This window comes from Euwallacea similis, chromosome 1, assembly GCF_039881205.1.
Source record: "Euwallacea similis isolate ESF13 chromosome 1, ESF131.1, whole genome shotgun sequence".
In the NCBI taxonomy this organism is placed as follows: Eukaryota; Metazoa; Arthropoda; class Insecta; order Coleoptera; family Curculionidae; genus Euwallacea; species Euwallacea similis.
The window spans coordinates 2,275,865-2,293,351 of NC_089609.1; the positions used below are offsets into that span (position 1 = coordinate 2,275,865).

At 38.1% G+C, this 17,487-nt stretch overlaps 2 protein-coding genes across 3 annotated transcripts in view; one reads left to right on the top strand and one right to left on the bottom strand.

Moving 5' to 3' along the window:
* The window catches only part of mew (multiple edematous wings), a 213,610-nt gene that overhangs the window by 138,313 nt on the left and 57,810 nt on the right, over window positions 1–17,487 (top strand). The window lies entirely within an intron of this gene.
* Window positions 1–17,487, bottom strand: part of LOC136414506 (roundabout homolog 2-like) — a 146,882-nt gene that overhangs the window by 56,970 nt on the left and 72,425 nt on the right. Inside the window, exon 2 of one of the 2 annotated variants that reach the window (XM_066398562.1) lies at window positions 8,442–8,497. The exons of the other annotated variant lie outside the window; for it this stretch is intronic. Coding sequence (XP_066254659.1) covers window positions 8,442–8,460 — 19 coding nt within the window. The 5' untranslated portion in view covers window positions 8,461–8,497. The remainder of the gene's footprint in view (window positions 1–8,441; window positions 8,498–17,487) is intronic. 2 annotated transcript variants of the gene reach the window in all.

Sequence of the window (17,487 nt, forward strand, 5' to 3'; positions counted from 1 at the left end):
AGGAGGGAGATGGATGTGACTTGGGTTTTCGCACAGTGAAAGTTTTTCACTCGTTTGAAAATATTATATTCCCTGAATCTTCCTCTCTGCATGGATCCATCCAGATATTAACCACTTACACGACCCCAAAAAGCACATAATGTTATCTGTTAACATAACAGGCCTCATTTCTTCCACTAGACTTCATCTCACCCCCAAACATTTATAACTGCGTTCCGTCGTTTAATCACAATGTCCGCCATCCATTGTCCAAAGAAAAATGTCCAGTTTTAAAGCGACATGTCTAAAAGAGATAAGGCTGACCCCAGGGGTATCAAAGCGTTGTTTTTAGGGGAAAACTAAATTGTCTGTTTAAACTTCCTGTTAAAAAAGGGATTATTTATGCCGTTGCGTGTATCTTGTCTTCGTTGGGACACCAAATTTCAGAAATAGTGTTTACGTTGGTGAAGAAGAATGGGCTGATGGGAGGTGGCTCATCTTTTACCAGGCAACAAAGGCAATTTAAAAATTTATGACTAACACGAAATCCATTTAGATTCGAATTGCTCTGTGACAAAGACCACACAAAGAATGGCTGTAGAATTTACGATTGCTCGTAACTATATCAAAGTAAAAGTAAGAACATACAGGATTTTAAATAAGTGTATCTTGAGAGCTGCGATACGTATAAGCAGTCGTAGGTAGGCGGTGTAGTTTCCAAACGAACCTGTATAGATTTGGGTCGAGGATATATCTAAACTGTGCTCGTAAAATTAGGTAAAATGCGGCGGTGTCAGATAAGAAGACATTTTCGTTTAATTTACTCCGATATCTTCAGGGACCGTCTCGATAAGAGTACTTATTTGTCCACATTACTAACGCAAGTGTGTATTTTATAGCCCCTTGGAAGTCGTACTTGTGGCAGTATCGAGATGTGAAAAGGAAACATCTGAAATATAAAAAAGCAGCAGTGTTTGAGTCGTAGAACGATGAGAGTTCTCGACCAGTTGCCCTCAAAGAATGTCTCAATCTCGAATAGATCGATGAGGCTAATTGTGACGCTGGACGGGGTTGGGGAATTGAAAATCAAACAGCCTATGTACACGAATTTTCAAAATTCAGAGAAATGGCAACGCGGCGCTTGCCATTTGTTTTCGATGATTGCCTGGAATTTTGACAAAAGGGCGCGGTCACGTGAATAGGCAGCGTTGCCAAGAAATTCTTTGGTTGCCCCTCCCACTTGGTTATAGACCAATTTTGCTATAAAAAAATTCGTAAAATTAGGTGAAAATTATGGGCTCACCGGTCTGAATTGTTTTGACAAAAACTACACCTTCAATACTTCTGAAATAGGATCAGCTTTCTCATCTAGAAATATCTAGCAGGAAAAATAATTAACTTCAAATCAACCGCGATGGAAAATAATTTTACCGGCACCAAGTCCCCATTTTGCTTTTGCAAATCCGATTTCGGAGGGCAAAAACAAATATCTTTCAGCCCTTCTGCAAGCCACAGAAGTAATATATGGAGTCCCCGCTCAAAACTCTATCAATTATTCATGGCCCTTTAAAGGTTTCTCATTTAAGGGCTCCATATTTAATTCTATTTGATTTAAATGATTAAAGCGGATCCGAGGACGTTCAAAGTTAGTACGAATCCATGCTGACCACCTTAATTAATGTTTGCCTCTTCAGATTTCAAGATGCCCCGCTTTCACGGTTAATGGGAATCTTATTTGATTAAATGCTTATTTGATATCTGTAGGTGGGGTTAAAATGGGGATAATTTAGCGGGTTTAAAGAGGTTAAAGAAAAGTTGGTTCGTTGTGTGAGTCACTATTTCGTGGTCGGGCTCCAAAAAGCGCTCGCAACATGTAGAACTGCGAATCTGGTTAAAGCGGGGACCCCTTTTCGTTTGTCCCTTATTTTTAATTTAATCCCATTTAGCAAATCCGTGGTATAATGCCTGAAATATTTATAAGACTGCGAACACAGTTTACAAGCGGTCTGCCTCAAAACGGAGGGATTCCGTCTTTTATGCAAAACATGGAGTCCGAAAGGAAGCCTTTTTCGAGCAAGGAAAGATAATCTGGGTTTTGTCCATTTTCATGTTGGTCGTTAAGAATGTTGATTTAGCCACTGTCTGGATGAATCTTGTATGAAAATCCTATTTGCATTTGAGGACTTTATTGTTCCAGGAGAATAGGAAATGCAATTATTCTCTTCAGTCCGTGAACAAAACTAGGTAAAGGAAATTTGTGCCATGTTGGTTTCTTATAAGGTTTTTCCTTCATAATGCAACATGGGCGAAATTTATGTAGTTTTATCAAGAAAAGACAGAATAATCAGACCTAAAAAAGTTACACAGGATGCCTTCTCAGGAGAAAATGATCCAGAAAAGTGATGGTCATAGGGAAACGTTCTCAAAAATCAGAAAATGCGGTCCAAACTTGCACAGTAACTAGACCGGAAAAGTGAAGGAATTGTACAGAGGTCCAAATCTTCCGAGGTTCATCGACGAGAGAAGTACTAAGTAATGGACGACGACGGCCCTGGAAAGCAAATTAGTGATGCATATGTTGGGATCTCAAGAAACTCCGAGGGGAACTGAGAGGGCTGAATAGGCGAAGTTTTAGAGTATTTTATAAGAAATTCATATGAGGCTTAAAAATTGATTCATTTTTATCGTTTTCCTGGAAACTGGATTTCTTTGGAAAAATAGGAACACTCAAGAATTTTTTAAAAGAGCTTAGAAAAACCTCATCAACTTAGAGAAGCAACCGTAATGTGCATTTATTTCAAAATTATCGCAAATATTAGGTAGATATACAGTCAAAACCCTATTTGGAGCTGTAAGCTCTGGATTCAACTCAATTCAGAGCTTAGTAAGTGATCTTCGTGTTTATCCCGTTCAGATTTTTACTGAGCTATTAACGTTTTCTCCGAACCCAATGCCCTAAATGATCTCGAGAGCTCATTGAAATCATTTCATAATAGAATCACATTAAAGCCCGAAAGTCATGATGGTTGGCAAAATTAATGGAGAGCAGGAAATAATAATTCCCCGGAATTAATGCAATTAGTTGCATTCGAGGGGCTCTCCATTAAACAACGGTCTATTTTAGTCCGGGTTGATCAAAAATAACTCTCGTTTTCCATTTATGCTGATCAGCATGTCAAAAAAACACTCAATATCAAACTTATCTGTTTTTAAGTGTCCACCCTTCTACCTGCATCAAGCTCCCTTTTGCTTGCCATTTTATTTAGGGTCACTTTATGACCGTTCTCATAATATTTTCCGCCATGCGACCCCTCTTTTTACCGGGCATTCTGTAATTTTACTAAGTGCTTACCAAGTTTCTTGTGTGTTTCTCCCTCGTTCCAGACTGCCATCATCCCCTTCTTGCTTTCTTGTCCGGATCAATTCCTGCTTGAGAGTTAGAAGTCTTCTTTATATAATTTAATCTTTTACCAGGTCTTTGAGACGTTTATGGTTATTTAATAGTGGGAAGTAAGGAACAGCCTCCCTTTACCCAAGGGCGATACCAGGGAGGAGTTTAGAAAGGAATTTAAAGCGGAATATTCGAAGATTTATTTTTCAATTCCTTCAACGACCTCACCGGTCACCTATAAATAGCCATTATATTCAATAAAGTAAGATTTGAAATGCATTTATCGGCGATTTATTACACCCACTATCGTCGAAATATCCTCAAAGGACTTAAAAGAGTAAAATATACCCGGGAATTCATGTTTATCGTCACTAGGAGGCCTTATATTAAATTCTCCTTATGGAATTCTTATGGGTTTCCGCGTTTTCCAGAAATTTATCGAATACTTTAAAATGGATCTAGAAGGAAACACCAGGTGCAGTTTTTGCCTGGATTTAGGGGATATTTACCTTTGATTTATTAGATGCAATGCCAGGCTAGGGAGATGTGAGAGTGGTTTTTGATATTTTCCGGAATTATGGAGGAGGGTGCGAAACGGGAGTATCTCCGCACGACAGTATGAGAGATTTCATACATATCTAATCGATTTGCGTTGTAATTACTTAGTCTAAATCCCGTCGAGTGTACTCACACATGCAACTATTAGAACAAAAAGCAATATTTCACAAAGAAGACTCATAAAAACGGAATTGGCTCGTAAACTCAGTGCTGCGATAGTGGCGTTTATTTCTCAATCATCTGCTCGTAATAAAAGAGGGCACATTTGTCGAAAGTTTTTCTATTACTTCTGAGAACAGCTCTTCAGCATTAATCTGTCATAATATCTTTTGATCCCCAACATTACGGCCGTAAAATTGGTTTGAAATAAAACAAGAAAAGTGGCCACAAATTCGTCGGTTTGTTTGCTATTTCGAATTAAATCGAACAATGCAATATCCTGGATAAAAATCAAAGGATTTAATAACAGGAAATCAAAAATGCGAATTCGTTTGCAGGAATGTGCGATGGGAGCCTGAGGTGCTGTTTGATTAAAACATTCCATGTAAATTCCACGTTAGAACGGCATACTTTCTTCAACTTTACATTTATTCGCAAGGGTTGTACATTGATTTCCGAACTTTTCGAATATCGGAAAATCCAGTTTTAACGCCGGCAGGAGTGTAAGTTATATTGCTTCCAGATATACTGCATCCAAATGTGAATTTTTATTTAGAGTTTGACTCGATTTTCTAGCTACTTGACATCGCATTAAGTCACATTCGAGCCAAACTTCAGCCTTTCCCAGCAAATCAACTATTTAAATACCTCCATGATCCAGAACTTCGGATATCAATTTTCAAAGCACTTTCTCTCCTAGGCTGGACTTGGAAACGAATTCGCCTATAACTCACGAGGGGATTTTTTGAAGAAGTGCGCACACTTTAACGAGAAATATAAATATACACAGTGCATCAAAAACTAGATATGACCTTCAGGTTTCTTTTAGATCGCGCGCAAAAATGAAGCCTTAAACTAAGGTACAGCGGCCCAACTCAGCTATTTCAAGTCAACTCAAGTGAGGCTATGTTAAAGCCCAAAAGTCCCCGAAAGACCTTCAGGTCTCGGAGTAGTCCCTATAGCTGTCCCAAGCTCTCAAGCTCCAAGAACTCTCGAATCAATTGGGACCGCTCTCAGCTCCCAGTAAGAAATGGAGGAGCCACGAACTGAAAACAAGAACTGAGGAAAGAAACCCTAGAATAGAATACGGAAGAGGTTATGCTATTCTCTAGAATAGAAAGCATAAATACCTCGTCTAATTGAGGGGCCCTTACACGCACAACCTTTTTGGAAGTAAGAAACATGCCGGTGGTCTTGATTGGTGATTGCAAAAAAGCGTTATACATGCCCCAAAGGGGTGCACAACTTCAAGAGTGCTTACGAAGGCTCTACGGCTTCCTAAGGCTTACGAAGGAAATGAAATATGACGAAGAATGTTGTGTCGGGTCGAGGTGGCAAAAAGGCAGCTGGATTCACTTGCAACTGATATAATCGAGTAATGCCGAACAAGGAATCCCATGAAACAAACAATAAGGCAAATGTAATCGCCCTGCTACAAACTAATAGTTATTTAGATAACAAGCGAAGAAAGCAAGTCTTAACGCACGAGCGTGAAATGCCGCGTACGAGCCGCAAGCGAGGGCGGCAATCACGCGAATACGGGACTTCCCCCAAGTCTTAAAGCCGCCATAAATTCCGCGGTGTGGAACCGTACCTTCGCTGCTTTACCATTTGTCCTTTTCATCCACTAAGAGATCAAGATTATTTAATATTTTGTGTCCAATTTGATTATAAAGGGCGCTTTATGGCACTATTTTGCAGCCATGAATTGATTCAGATATATGAATAGTCCTGTTATAGTCCTAGTGCAATAAACTTATGTGTCACAGTTTTAACTTTCCTGCATAAAGTATGTTAAAATCGGACTTTCAAGGCAATGCAAACGCCTCCCTTGGAAAATGAGCGCCTCGTTAGGGATTCATTTTTCTCGAAATCGCAGCTAGAATTCCTCATCAGGCCGGTCTCTCCAACTTCAACCACGTATTTATACAAAAATATATCTCCTAATGACGTAATTTGCGCCTATATATTCAGCTCCCAACGAAGAGGATATTAAAACCCGTCGACAAACTCGCACGAAGACTTGTCTAAACAAACTTTCTTCTTATTTGCACCACGTATTTCTTGGAGAAGTTTCCGAAAGTGCGCTCCGAGCATCTTAAAATGGCGCCGTTGTTGTTCCAGGCCCTCGTGTGTTTTTGCGAGCTTCCGAGAACAACTTTCATAAGCTGGAAATGTTTATAAGTTTAAGGAGAGAATATGAGACCGAGACTTGACTGGGTAATCCTCCAGCTTCACGGGATTGTGCAATGAAACTGATACTATTTGCGATATAAATCCCTTTAAAATTCCAGAAATTTTCCTAAGAATTTTTTAATAGAAAGTTTGCATCTGACTGGCCCCTTAATACTCGCGTGATTGAATGACCGATGCAATCTAATCTCGATTTTGCGAAGGAAAGTTTCAGTTCCACCTGCTCCCGACAAAAAGGAGACCTTTTACGTTGGAAAATTGAAGCTGCAGGCATAATTGTCCCTTGGAAATCGACCCTTACGGATTACATTTAAGCCTCAAGGTGTATACAGTCATAGGATGAAATCCCGAGGATCCCAGGAATGGGATGTGATTGTGTACGTGAGAAGAAAAAATGTTCTAAAGTTAGAGAAATAAAATGAAAATTTTGTCGATCTATAAGTAAATCCATTATGGCTGGCAAATACATTAGGGTGCATCTAATTAACCCAGATTTGACATAATTAATTTTACAGGGACTCTTTCAACGTTGTAATTAATTAAAATGTCAGCAGAGAGTCAAGAAATTCTAAGGGAATATTGAAAACTGGATGTGCTAGAGTCGGGGTAATGTGTTCGATGACTCGATTGAGGTCATTTGGACGCTTATCTTGGCGTTAATAAGCACTTGCGAACTGCTATTAAAGCCCCCCGGCCTTCTTCTAAATCTTCTCCGAGCTCATAGCGAGCCGAGTTTCGTTGAGATTCCTTTGAGCTTTCAGATTTAATGTAAGACAGTCGTGTGCCTCGTGTCGAAGACTCGCGAGGAATTTTCAAAATACAGGGTGTAACATTTAACCTGGAGTATCGAAATATTTCGAATACCAGGTATCCTTTGAAGAAACGTTTAGTATCGAACTTCCTTACTCTGAGAGGAAAATGTCTCGGTGCTAAAGTTGATTCCCCTTCAGCCCCTATGTGGGCGAGGTGGGGGTTCATTTTTTAATTTCAAATGGCAACCCCCGTTTTTTTTTGCATATTTGGATAATACGGCTAAAAATAAGAAAAAATTATCTGAAATATTTTACCCGATTCGTGCTAGAAAACGCTAATTAACGAAATTGAATTCATTCAAAATTTTATTCACTCGTTCGATTCAATTCAATTCTTTCGAAATTCATTCAAAATCTAGCTATAATGAATATAACGGAATTATTTCGTATACCGACGCAGCCAGTTAGATTTGAGAATTTTCCGCAAATAAAGGAAAAATCTGGTAATAGTCGTAAATAAACGGTTTGACTGTTAGGTATACTACGATATTGTTCTAAGAGGAATTTTCCACTTCATGCCGGGGAAAATAAATTTAAAATTCAGAGAGAATTTGCTAAAAGTAATCAATTAGATGAGTAAATGTGTTTTTGTGTCAGTTTCAATACATTTTGTGTGAGGATCAAACAAATTCTAATTTTTTCCATTTCCATCAGAAAAACAGGCTTTCAGCGAATTTAACTCATACATGACCGGGTTGCCTCCCCAGCTGGGAACAAAGTCGTTTATAATTCACGCAAGGATTTTTGGAAAAAATGTGCATTTTTTAAACAAGAATACAAATATACAGAATGTATCGAAAACTAGCAATAATCTTCAGGTCACTTTCATATCGTGCGCAAGAATGAAGCTTCAAACTAACGCACAGTGGTCTGTTTCAGCTATGGCGGTCAAGTGTCGCTTAATCCCAAAGACCCAAAAACTCTGGAATCATTTGAGACCGTTCCCAGCGTGTAATAAAAAATGGAAGAGCCCAGAAGTCAAAGAACTAACATGACTTACTGCTAGTTGACACTAACCTGAACTAACATGACTTAACTCATATATGCTCAAAAACAAATCGTTTCATCCAACTGCATAAAAGTCACGCCATATTACACGATTTGATACCTAAACCCTCCATTCATATTCAAGGCAGACCATACTCCATCATAAATATATCGGGACAAAGGAAAAATACTGTTTATCCCTCGAATAGGAAAGATAATATCCCAAATAAAAACCATTCGGTCTTTGAGAAAGAAACCTTCCCATCTGTTTTATGTTCGATGTTATAGAGAATATTATTAACTATCTGTGTGGTAAAAAATGAGTCTCAGAAACTCAAAGTAACACATTCAAGCATACTTACGTACAGGATCAACACTCATATATTTTCTTTCCCTCTACTTCAGTGCGACATCATACCTGAAAAGAATCGAGGCAGACATTAGAAACACTGAATTCCGGCAAATGACATAATAAATTTAAATTTCCTTACATTGCCCAAAGGTGTTAAAACAAGTCCAAAATGTAAAATAGACATTGTCTACAATTTTAAACGAGGAAATGTTATGCGCAATGTTGGGGCCCTCACCAAGAAAACGGTTTTTAATGACGATTGTATATGGAAATCTCGGTTTAAACACGAGGTGTTACAAGTAGGTTTATCTGTTATGAATAGAGACTATTAGAAAGTAAAATGGGTTCGAGGATGGTAAACTTTCGACTTTTGTTCTAAAAATTAGCGACTACTTAAGGTTATTAATGTTCTGTCACGGGCGGGTGTGATAAATGGTGGAAGTGGTTTTGCACACAAAAGGGGAGTTTCTCTAAATCGGTCGAGTATTTGCATAATGATGCACTCATCTTCGGCCGAGTACCTTGGCTGTTTGGTACGCGACTTGTTGCTTAATACGAGGGCTGTTTTTTTCAACTTCCGTTTGGTGGACTGTAGTTGCTCACTTACCATAGAAATGAGGTTTTTGTTTAAGACCATTTATTCATCTCTTCACAAAGTCGTATGTAGCGAGTAAATTATTCAATGTCAGAGTTTTTATTTGAACACAATAGTGCAGACTAAAGAGCTGCCTAAAAATTTCGAATGGAAAGTGTTTGACCATCCACTATACAGACCTGACTTGACACCAAGTGATTTTCGCTTGTTCGTTAGGATAAGAATATGGTTAATAAAACAACGGTTCAACACAAACTTGGAGTTGAAATGATGTATGCAAGATTGGATTAGTGCATATTCAGCAATTTGGTATGAGAAAGATATAGAAAAACTTGTTCGCCATTACGACAAATGCCTGAATGTCCTTGGTGACTGGGTCGAAAAGTAAATACATAAATAACTTTTATGTATGATGAAACATGTTTTGTCGGCTTCATTTATTTTTGCTAGTGCACAGCAAATTGGAAAAAAAATAGCCCCCCTATGCACCCTAAATTTAGTATTGTGATAATTGAGAAATCAGTCTGTTAAGCGCAGCTTCTGAGATGACTTCATGGCCTTTGGCTTCTCCGAAAGGTCTAACTGGTTATTTTTAATTAGATCGAGACGATTTTATGGTAAACGTCAGGAAAGTTCGGCAAGGTAACAAAATTTGTAAAGCCAAGCCCAGTTAAGTCCCCAATGGAATTTTGGTCATTTCACCGACCATCGAGCGAAAAAATATTTTCGAATTTGCTCTTAAATCTAATGCACATTAGTGATGAACTCCCACTAATATCCCGTACTCTGGCACTTCCTGTTTAAAATTAAAAAATAAATTCGAAACAAATTGCTCCCATTCTTCGTAGGCCCTTTCAGGGGAGATCTGGGTTGTCAATCATTAACCAAATTACTCGATCGGGAAAGTAATAAAATGGAGGCCGTTAAGACTTCCACCCTTCGAGTCTGGTCACATCTGCGTCTTTCCTCGCACGTCTTTAACAACATCCCTTAGAAAACCAGGACCGTACATATTTCATGGTTTTAAATAACAACTGCTTGTTACATCATTTTTGTAGTTTGGAAGGCGTGAGGATTAAATTGGAGCTTTATTAAAAGTTTTGTTCTCCAAAGTTGCTAATGCTGCGTTTGTCAAGGCTAGTGACGCGCCGTTAATAATTAAAAAAGCTTTCGGAAAAAGTTCTTAGTACGTCGCTGAGTTTTATTCCTGAGTCGTGCTTTGGTCGGCGGCAGGATTTCCCTTTCTATAAGGATTTTCAGGCACGTACTTGACAAATTTATTGCCAAAGGAAAAAACGCATCAAGGCGCCAGCTGGCTTTAAAAATATTGGAAAATATTTTAAAAGTTTCCCGCTAGTTATATTAAAAGGGATACATCGTCTTCTTTGACGCCATCTGTTAGACGACAAGAACTTGGGTATTTTGTATATTGGGCCGATAAATTAGACCGGGCTTGGGGCAAATTGTTAAAAGTTAAATTGGACTTGCAATGAAAAATGATCACTTTGCCATAAATTTATCTCTCCGAATCGATTATAACTTCCCTTCAGAACGTCCAAATTACCTGGAAATAAAATTTTAGTAGAGCTAATCTCATGGAACTTTAGCTAAGTTCCCAGTCACCTAAGAAAGTTTTAAATCTCCGAACCATCGCTGCCACTCTATGGGTTTAGCGAGCTTATATCTTCAGGATCCTTCAGGATATCCAGGATTCGCTATTTCACCTCTTTTATATCCATCGGTAAAAGTCTGGAGAATTTGTTCTAAGCCGGGGAAGGACATTTATTTCCTTTACGTGCAGATGGATTCATAGAGGACAAAATGGGTTACCGACAGAGGGTTTCAACATAGTTATGAGATAACAAATTTTTGATGATTTCTCGGGTAAATGCTGAAATCAGGAAGAAACGAAGGGAGATTTCTAATCCGTGGATTCCGCATATCTTCGCGATTTAATCAGCAGGAATGCGAAAGCAAAATTGAAGGATAAATTAATGAAAAAAAGAACCGCAGAGTGGAAAGCTTCAAGGGCGGAGTTGATGAATCGAAGGAAAATTCATGAAGTCGAGAAGCTACTCTGAGGGGCGCTTTAGCACGTAAAAGAGGAAAATTGGTGAAATATATTATAATATATTATAAATTGTGTTCACCTATGAAGTGACGAGGTTCACTAGCCATTACCCTTCGAATACTGACGCGTCTTTGCCAATTTCCTGGCATGACCAGAGGGTCCCTGTTCCTGGTAGGACCGATGCGGGCGCAATTCAAGTGAAATTAAATCCAAAACCGACCAAAAATAAGAAAATAGTTGTTACTCCCGTGTAGATCATACATTTTCATTTCGGCGAACACTCCATGGAAAAACGAAATTAATTTCCCGTCTCTCCATTCGGAACATGCAGAAGCAAAAGTTGTACCATATGCGCCGGGCTTAACTGGGTTATAATAATCGGAGCAAACTGCATTCAGTTATTTACAGACTTAATTGCAGTTTCATTAAAAGCGAACGGGGCGCTAATCACTTTATAATGGACGTTTCATGTAAGGAATCGTCGCTTTCGGTGTTTAGTCTATAATATGGCAATGCAGGAGCCATGCCGTGTAGTTTAGACGAGAGGGCGGCTCGCATAAGGGTCTTTGATGTACTAAAAATAGTCTAAACATAATTAACGTGTAACTACACGTTTGTCAGGTTTATCCCTCAGGAAAACCCTTACTGGGCAATGGGCAGTGAGAGAAGCAAAGAGAAATCACATGATCTCACTCGTGAGGTACTGCGCTACTCGCCTTTGACACGCGACGCCGCGCTGCCTTAATCGTGCGAAAAATGCAAGTTTCAGCACTAGTTGCACAACATACCATTGTCTCGAGCACTCCTGTTCTCATTTGCTCTTTCTCTCGATTACGGAGCTGATTAAGTTGCTTTGGATACAGAAACAAACGAGATAATTCGTCACATTAGGACGTTTCAAGACATTTATGGAAAGTTTTACTTCAAAGTTTAAACTTGCAATTTAACTATGAGAATCTCAAGGAATTTATACGGTGCGGAAATTATTTACTCGCGAAATTAAGTGTTGGCTAGAATCTGGAGCACCTATTCTTGCTATGTATGCGTTGCACTCCTTTGTTATGAGCAAAAGTAGAACATTAGTTTAAATATAACTTGTGTAGAATGTGTTTTTAGACATGGAAACGCTTTTGAGTGATGCCCAATTTCCTACAAAAATGCACTTAAAAGATAAGAGGAATTTTGCGGCGAATGTGCCTCTCCAATAGATCTAAATCTTCTCGATTAGCAGCAATAAAATTAATGAAAAATATATTTATCTCGTTTCCCATTATCCACCCCAAAATAATTTCATTTCCTAAACTCCATTAGAGTTAAACGCAGTGTAAGTCCCTATCTAATACCGAATTATCCCAAAACAGAGAGCCCGATTCGTTTCGTAGCAATACGATTTTACCTAATCACGTTAATAACACAATTTGTTGGCGCGTACAAAAGAAAAAAGGGGTGTCCCTCGTCCCTTAAATAGGGGGTAAAAATACCCCGAAGGCCCTAATAAATAGCCCAGATGGCGCGTCCTGCTTATGACAGAATATATGACAGTCCTTTTGGACCATGGATTTTTAATGGCACCAAGCACAATAGGCTAAGTTATTACGCTGATTATTATAAATGCCAATGGCATATACAGTGCGATGTGTCACTGGGTGGGATTTAGGGGGTAATGGTACATGAATGCAAGTGGGTGTATTTAAAGCTTTTGTCCTAGAAGGGGGGCGTAATTGACTACACCTGAACCTGATTAGAGAAATTCAAAGATGAGGTGGATTGGGACGAGTCTCAGAGCATCGTACCATACACCTCCCTCATTAAATGAGAATATGACGCATTATTCCACTGGCCTGGAGTTGTGTTCAACGATCGGGTTTCCTCTAACGTGCAGAAATTAGTGAAGCCATCCCAGAAAATCGTAATGGAACACAAATTATCATACCACTTACATTAAATGGACCATCCTTATATGACTCTCCATAAAACCTGTCGTCTCTCACTGATGCATGACGAATGAAGTCTTCAACTAAATGACACCTCGACGCATAATAACGGCATACCCTCCGGACTACTTCTGATACTACACATAAACTTGCATGCCTCGTTAAACTCAATATAAATTTGAATAACATAAGTCATATTAAAGAACCAAATTACGGAATTAAGTCTGCGCGGCGTAAAACGACACATAAATCTGGAATTCATAAAAGCTTAATGGCGGTGCCCTCTCGGCGACAGGAATATCCAGCCACTTTGTATAAATCATAAAAATTCTGATGTAAACACATAAATTACGGTTAACCGCAACAAGACAGTATAACATAAATTCTGATGATAGTAAATTTCAGAAAGACAAGTGGTTGGGGTTCTTAAGGTCCGCACTTGATGGGGTGTTTTTAGCTGTCTTGCAACCTTCCAGATTTATGGAGGTGTGAACATGCTAGGGAACACTTTAAATGTTTATTCTCAGTTGTTTGGTGTTAGTTAAAGTGTTTTTTAAACTTGCTAGGTTTCCGAAAGCCGCAGATGGTACATGAAACTGAGCATTCACAGGGCAAAACGGAGGGTTCACAAACGGAACCCTGCACCAAACAGCAGATATTTGAAATAAGAAAAGAGACTGCAACTTCGTTCCTGGAGAATTTGAAACATGGACTTGAAAAAGCATTGTTTGCGAGACGCAGAGTTTTTAGCTTCAGATATCTTTACGTTTTTCTTTATACAGGGTGCTTCATTAACGTTGGGACAACCAAAAGCTAGAGATGCTATAAGTCAAATGGTCACGTTTTGAGAAAATGTGCTTTATTCAAAAGTTGATAGTTTTGAATATATACAGGGTGTTGAAAGTTAAGATTTTAATTCATTTTTGCCATTATTCTGAAAATATCTAGGTTAGACACTTGAAAATTTTAAAGTTATGTTTTTTAGGTGACATATATTCTAGAAAATGAAAATACACTTGGTTTGTTTCGCTTTTAACTTTTTTTATTATTAAATTTAAATATAGCGTTCGTTAAATGGATTTTTCTCGAAAACGAATTGAAATATCGAAACAAAACGAGAACACATAATTCGTGGAAAAATTATTGCTCTATCAGATTTTGAATAAAATTTCATGTTAAACATACAAGATAAAAAGTTATTAACTGTAAATTCTCTAAAATGGACCATAAGAGGCGCTCTCTAACAGCAATACGGAAATTGCAGAACATATCTTATTCGTCACCTAAAAAAATATAAATTTACAAATTTTCAAGTGTCTCTAATCTAGATATTTTTTGAATAATGGCAAAAAAGTAAATTAAAATTTTAACTTTCAATACCCTGTATATCCGAAACTATCAACTTTCGGATAAGGCACATTTGCTTCAATTGTCAGCATTTGACGTGTAGTATCTCCAGCTTTCGGTTGTCTCATTGTTCATGAATCATCCTGTATATTTCGCAGAATTTTTGAGATATTTAGTCTAAATTTTGTAGTTTCCATACTTTTTCAAGGTAGACATGACTAGATTTGCTGAATAGTGGAGATTGATAGAAAATCGGGTCAGAATCCATTTTTTCCACTAAAACTTTTGAAAGTTTTTTCGCATTTCTTTCGATTCATGCAAATATCTCGCAATTATCTGGAAAACTACCGAGGACAGTACTCCATAAAATAGGGAATTTGTGTGCCAAATATCTGTTACATTTCAACAATCAGACCAGAGATTTCAGTGCCACTCACAATTCGGAATATTCCTTAAAAAGTGGATTAACTCTTTAGCGTTACTGTGTACACGGCAGGAACGGACGAGAAGAAATTTGAAATGAAATAAAATTCGAAGAAAATTTAAGCAAAAACACTGAAAAAAAAACACTGAAATTACCATTAAAAATCCCTACTGCTCACTTTTCGTCAATCTGTCGGATTAACTTAGGGTCTTACGTAATTGATTTTCAAGTGACAATTGTTGCGTTATCGTCAAATTCATTTAAAATTTCCATTTTCCATTGATAAATCTCAATTGCTAACCCACCCACCTACAATTGCAGCAATTAGCATTCCCCCAACCGCCTATTCCCCGAAGTCTAAGAGCGCTTCGTATTAACTTACAGGCCCTCATTATCCCAAAGTAATCAAACTTTTGCCAGTTCCAAGAAGTTGCATAAAAGTGAGGCATTATGGGGCCCCCATGAATGGCACGGTATCCCTCTAAACAAACGAGACTAATTAATCTATTAAGCTGATCGAGCGATATTTCCCATCAATTTGGTAAACAATCCGCCCTGCGTCAGCAAAAAGTCCCATCGTCATGGTGTCAGTCATAATGAAGGGGAGACTGAAGACAATTCAATTTCAGAAGATGCTGGTTAGAGGAGAATAATACTTAAATTGAATGTCTGGGATCATGTACCGTTAGTGTTGTGCGAAGTAGGGTTGAGGACCAAATTATTGAACTTCTGCGAAAGTCAACCGGGAAATTAAGTTCTAGTTTAAACTAGGATTAGGACATCTCCATGGGAAATACGTCTTGAGAAAGGTTTGTCAGTACTTCAATAATTCGACCATTATCATTACTTGTTGGACTTAATTTGAAAGGTTTATTAACTGAGCTCTGAAATTCTGATTCGAACAATCCGATATTACCAAAATTCCCAATATAGCTGTAGCCAAAATAATGCGCAATTTGGTCCAGTATACTAGCTCGGTGTACGTTTATTGGCATTATCATGCGGTTATGGTATGTATACACATAAATGTTTATTATTGACCAATAAACTGGTGGTTAACATGCAAGCAAAGCATAATAACAAAACATGTATGAAACAGCAACCGCTGATTATACGAAGCTTGGGCCACATATTTGAGTTCGCCAATGTTTTTGCTGGCTAAAACAGCAAATTCATTCTGCGGAGGAAAGTGTCCGATATGCAAGTATGCACTTGTCGAACGATATTGTGGCGAAATACAAATTACCGCTCTTTCACTTAAAATTGCAAATACTTTACAAGTTAAAAACAACTTTTAACTAGAACTTTCCACCCTTGGAGAAAACAACCTTTTGGCGTCCCTTCTGCACATCATGCAGAACGGTTAATATTTATTAGTGGTAGCTTTATTTTCCGCACAAGGCTGAAAAAATCTCTGAAAAAGATTTCCACGGGCGCTCTTTGAATTTTAAGTGCGGAAAGGGTATTAAAAAGGGAAAAGCCTATAAATTTTTTAGTATTATCCTGCGAGGTACGAAAGGACTAGGTAGTTAGAAGGGGATTTAAACGGCGTATACAAGAAGATTGGCTATATTTTAAGACGTTAATTAACTTTTAATTAGAAGAATCAGAGGAATTAAATCATTAAATTATTATACTAATCCAAATAATGCCATTACATATTTACATCCGTCTAACATACGCCTAACATCCTTCTAACACACATACGCGGATATTATTAGCTTATGCGCATGCAATTGGGAAATTATTGCTTGGGTAAATCGCAACCAAAAATCAAAAGAGAAAATGAAACACTTCTTTAAATTTGTTGCTATGCGTTTGAGAAAGCATGATTCATAACGTGAAAATCATTTCTACGATGGCAATCGATAACAAATAAATGGTAAATTTTCCTCAATCAGGGATATTCCACATCGAGTTTCGCAAAGTTCGGAGCTTGGGCCTCCACTGCTTTCGATCTTCATACTGTATTGTTTGCCGATGATGCGGCTTTCATAGCATCTGAGAAGGAGATGAAAAATCTGTCCATTCGGGTGCTAAATATACACTCTATTTGGTTTGTATCGATCTTTCTAAATGAAAAAAACACCAAAAGCACGATTTTTAGCAAGCGCACAATCGATTCACCAGTCAACATCGAATATATTGGGTGTTGAGGGTTAAATGTCCAACTTTGAATTGCTCTTCCCACTGTATTTACATACATCCCGTATTGCTGAATGTGCATTGCGTACACGATGTTAATAATTTTTTGTCTATCCAATCTAAAAGAACAATCTTCCAGACACGTTCAAACTTAAGTTCAAGTATAAAATAAGTTCTTTAACACACCGACTCCCATCGTTAATTTTCATTAACGTTTAGCCGGCAGCTGGCCCTTTTTTGCGGTTGTTTTTCCATTTACAATGGCGAATATTAAAATTTCACGCCGTATTAGGCCAAAATGCAGAAAGGCATGGATTCGGCGCCCCCAGGGGATGAACACTTCAACCACCTTCAAAAACGCCGACTATATACTTGTCAGGGTGAACTGTATCATCACGTCTTGCATAGGCGTACCAAAGAAAACTCGTATATCACAGAAAGAAAAGTGTTAATTTCGAAAAAATCCTTAACAGAAAATGTTCAAAAAGTCGATATCTGCAGAGGAACTTGGACATTTAACGTATTTTCAATTTTTTTTTA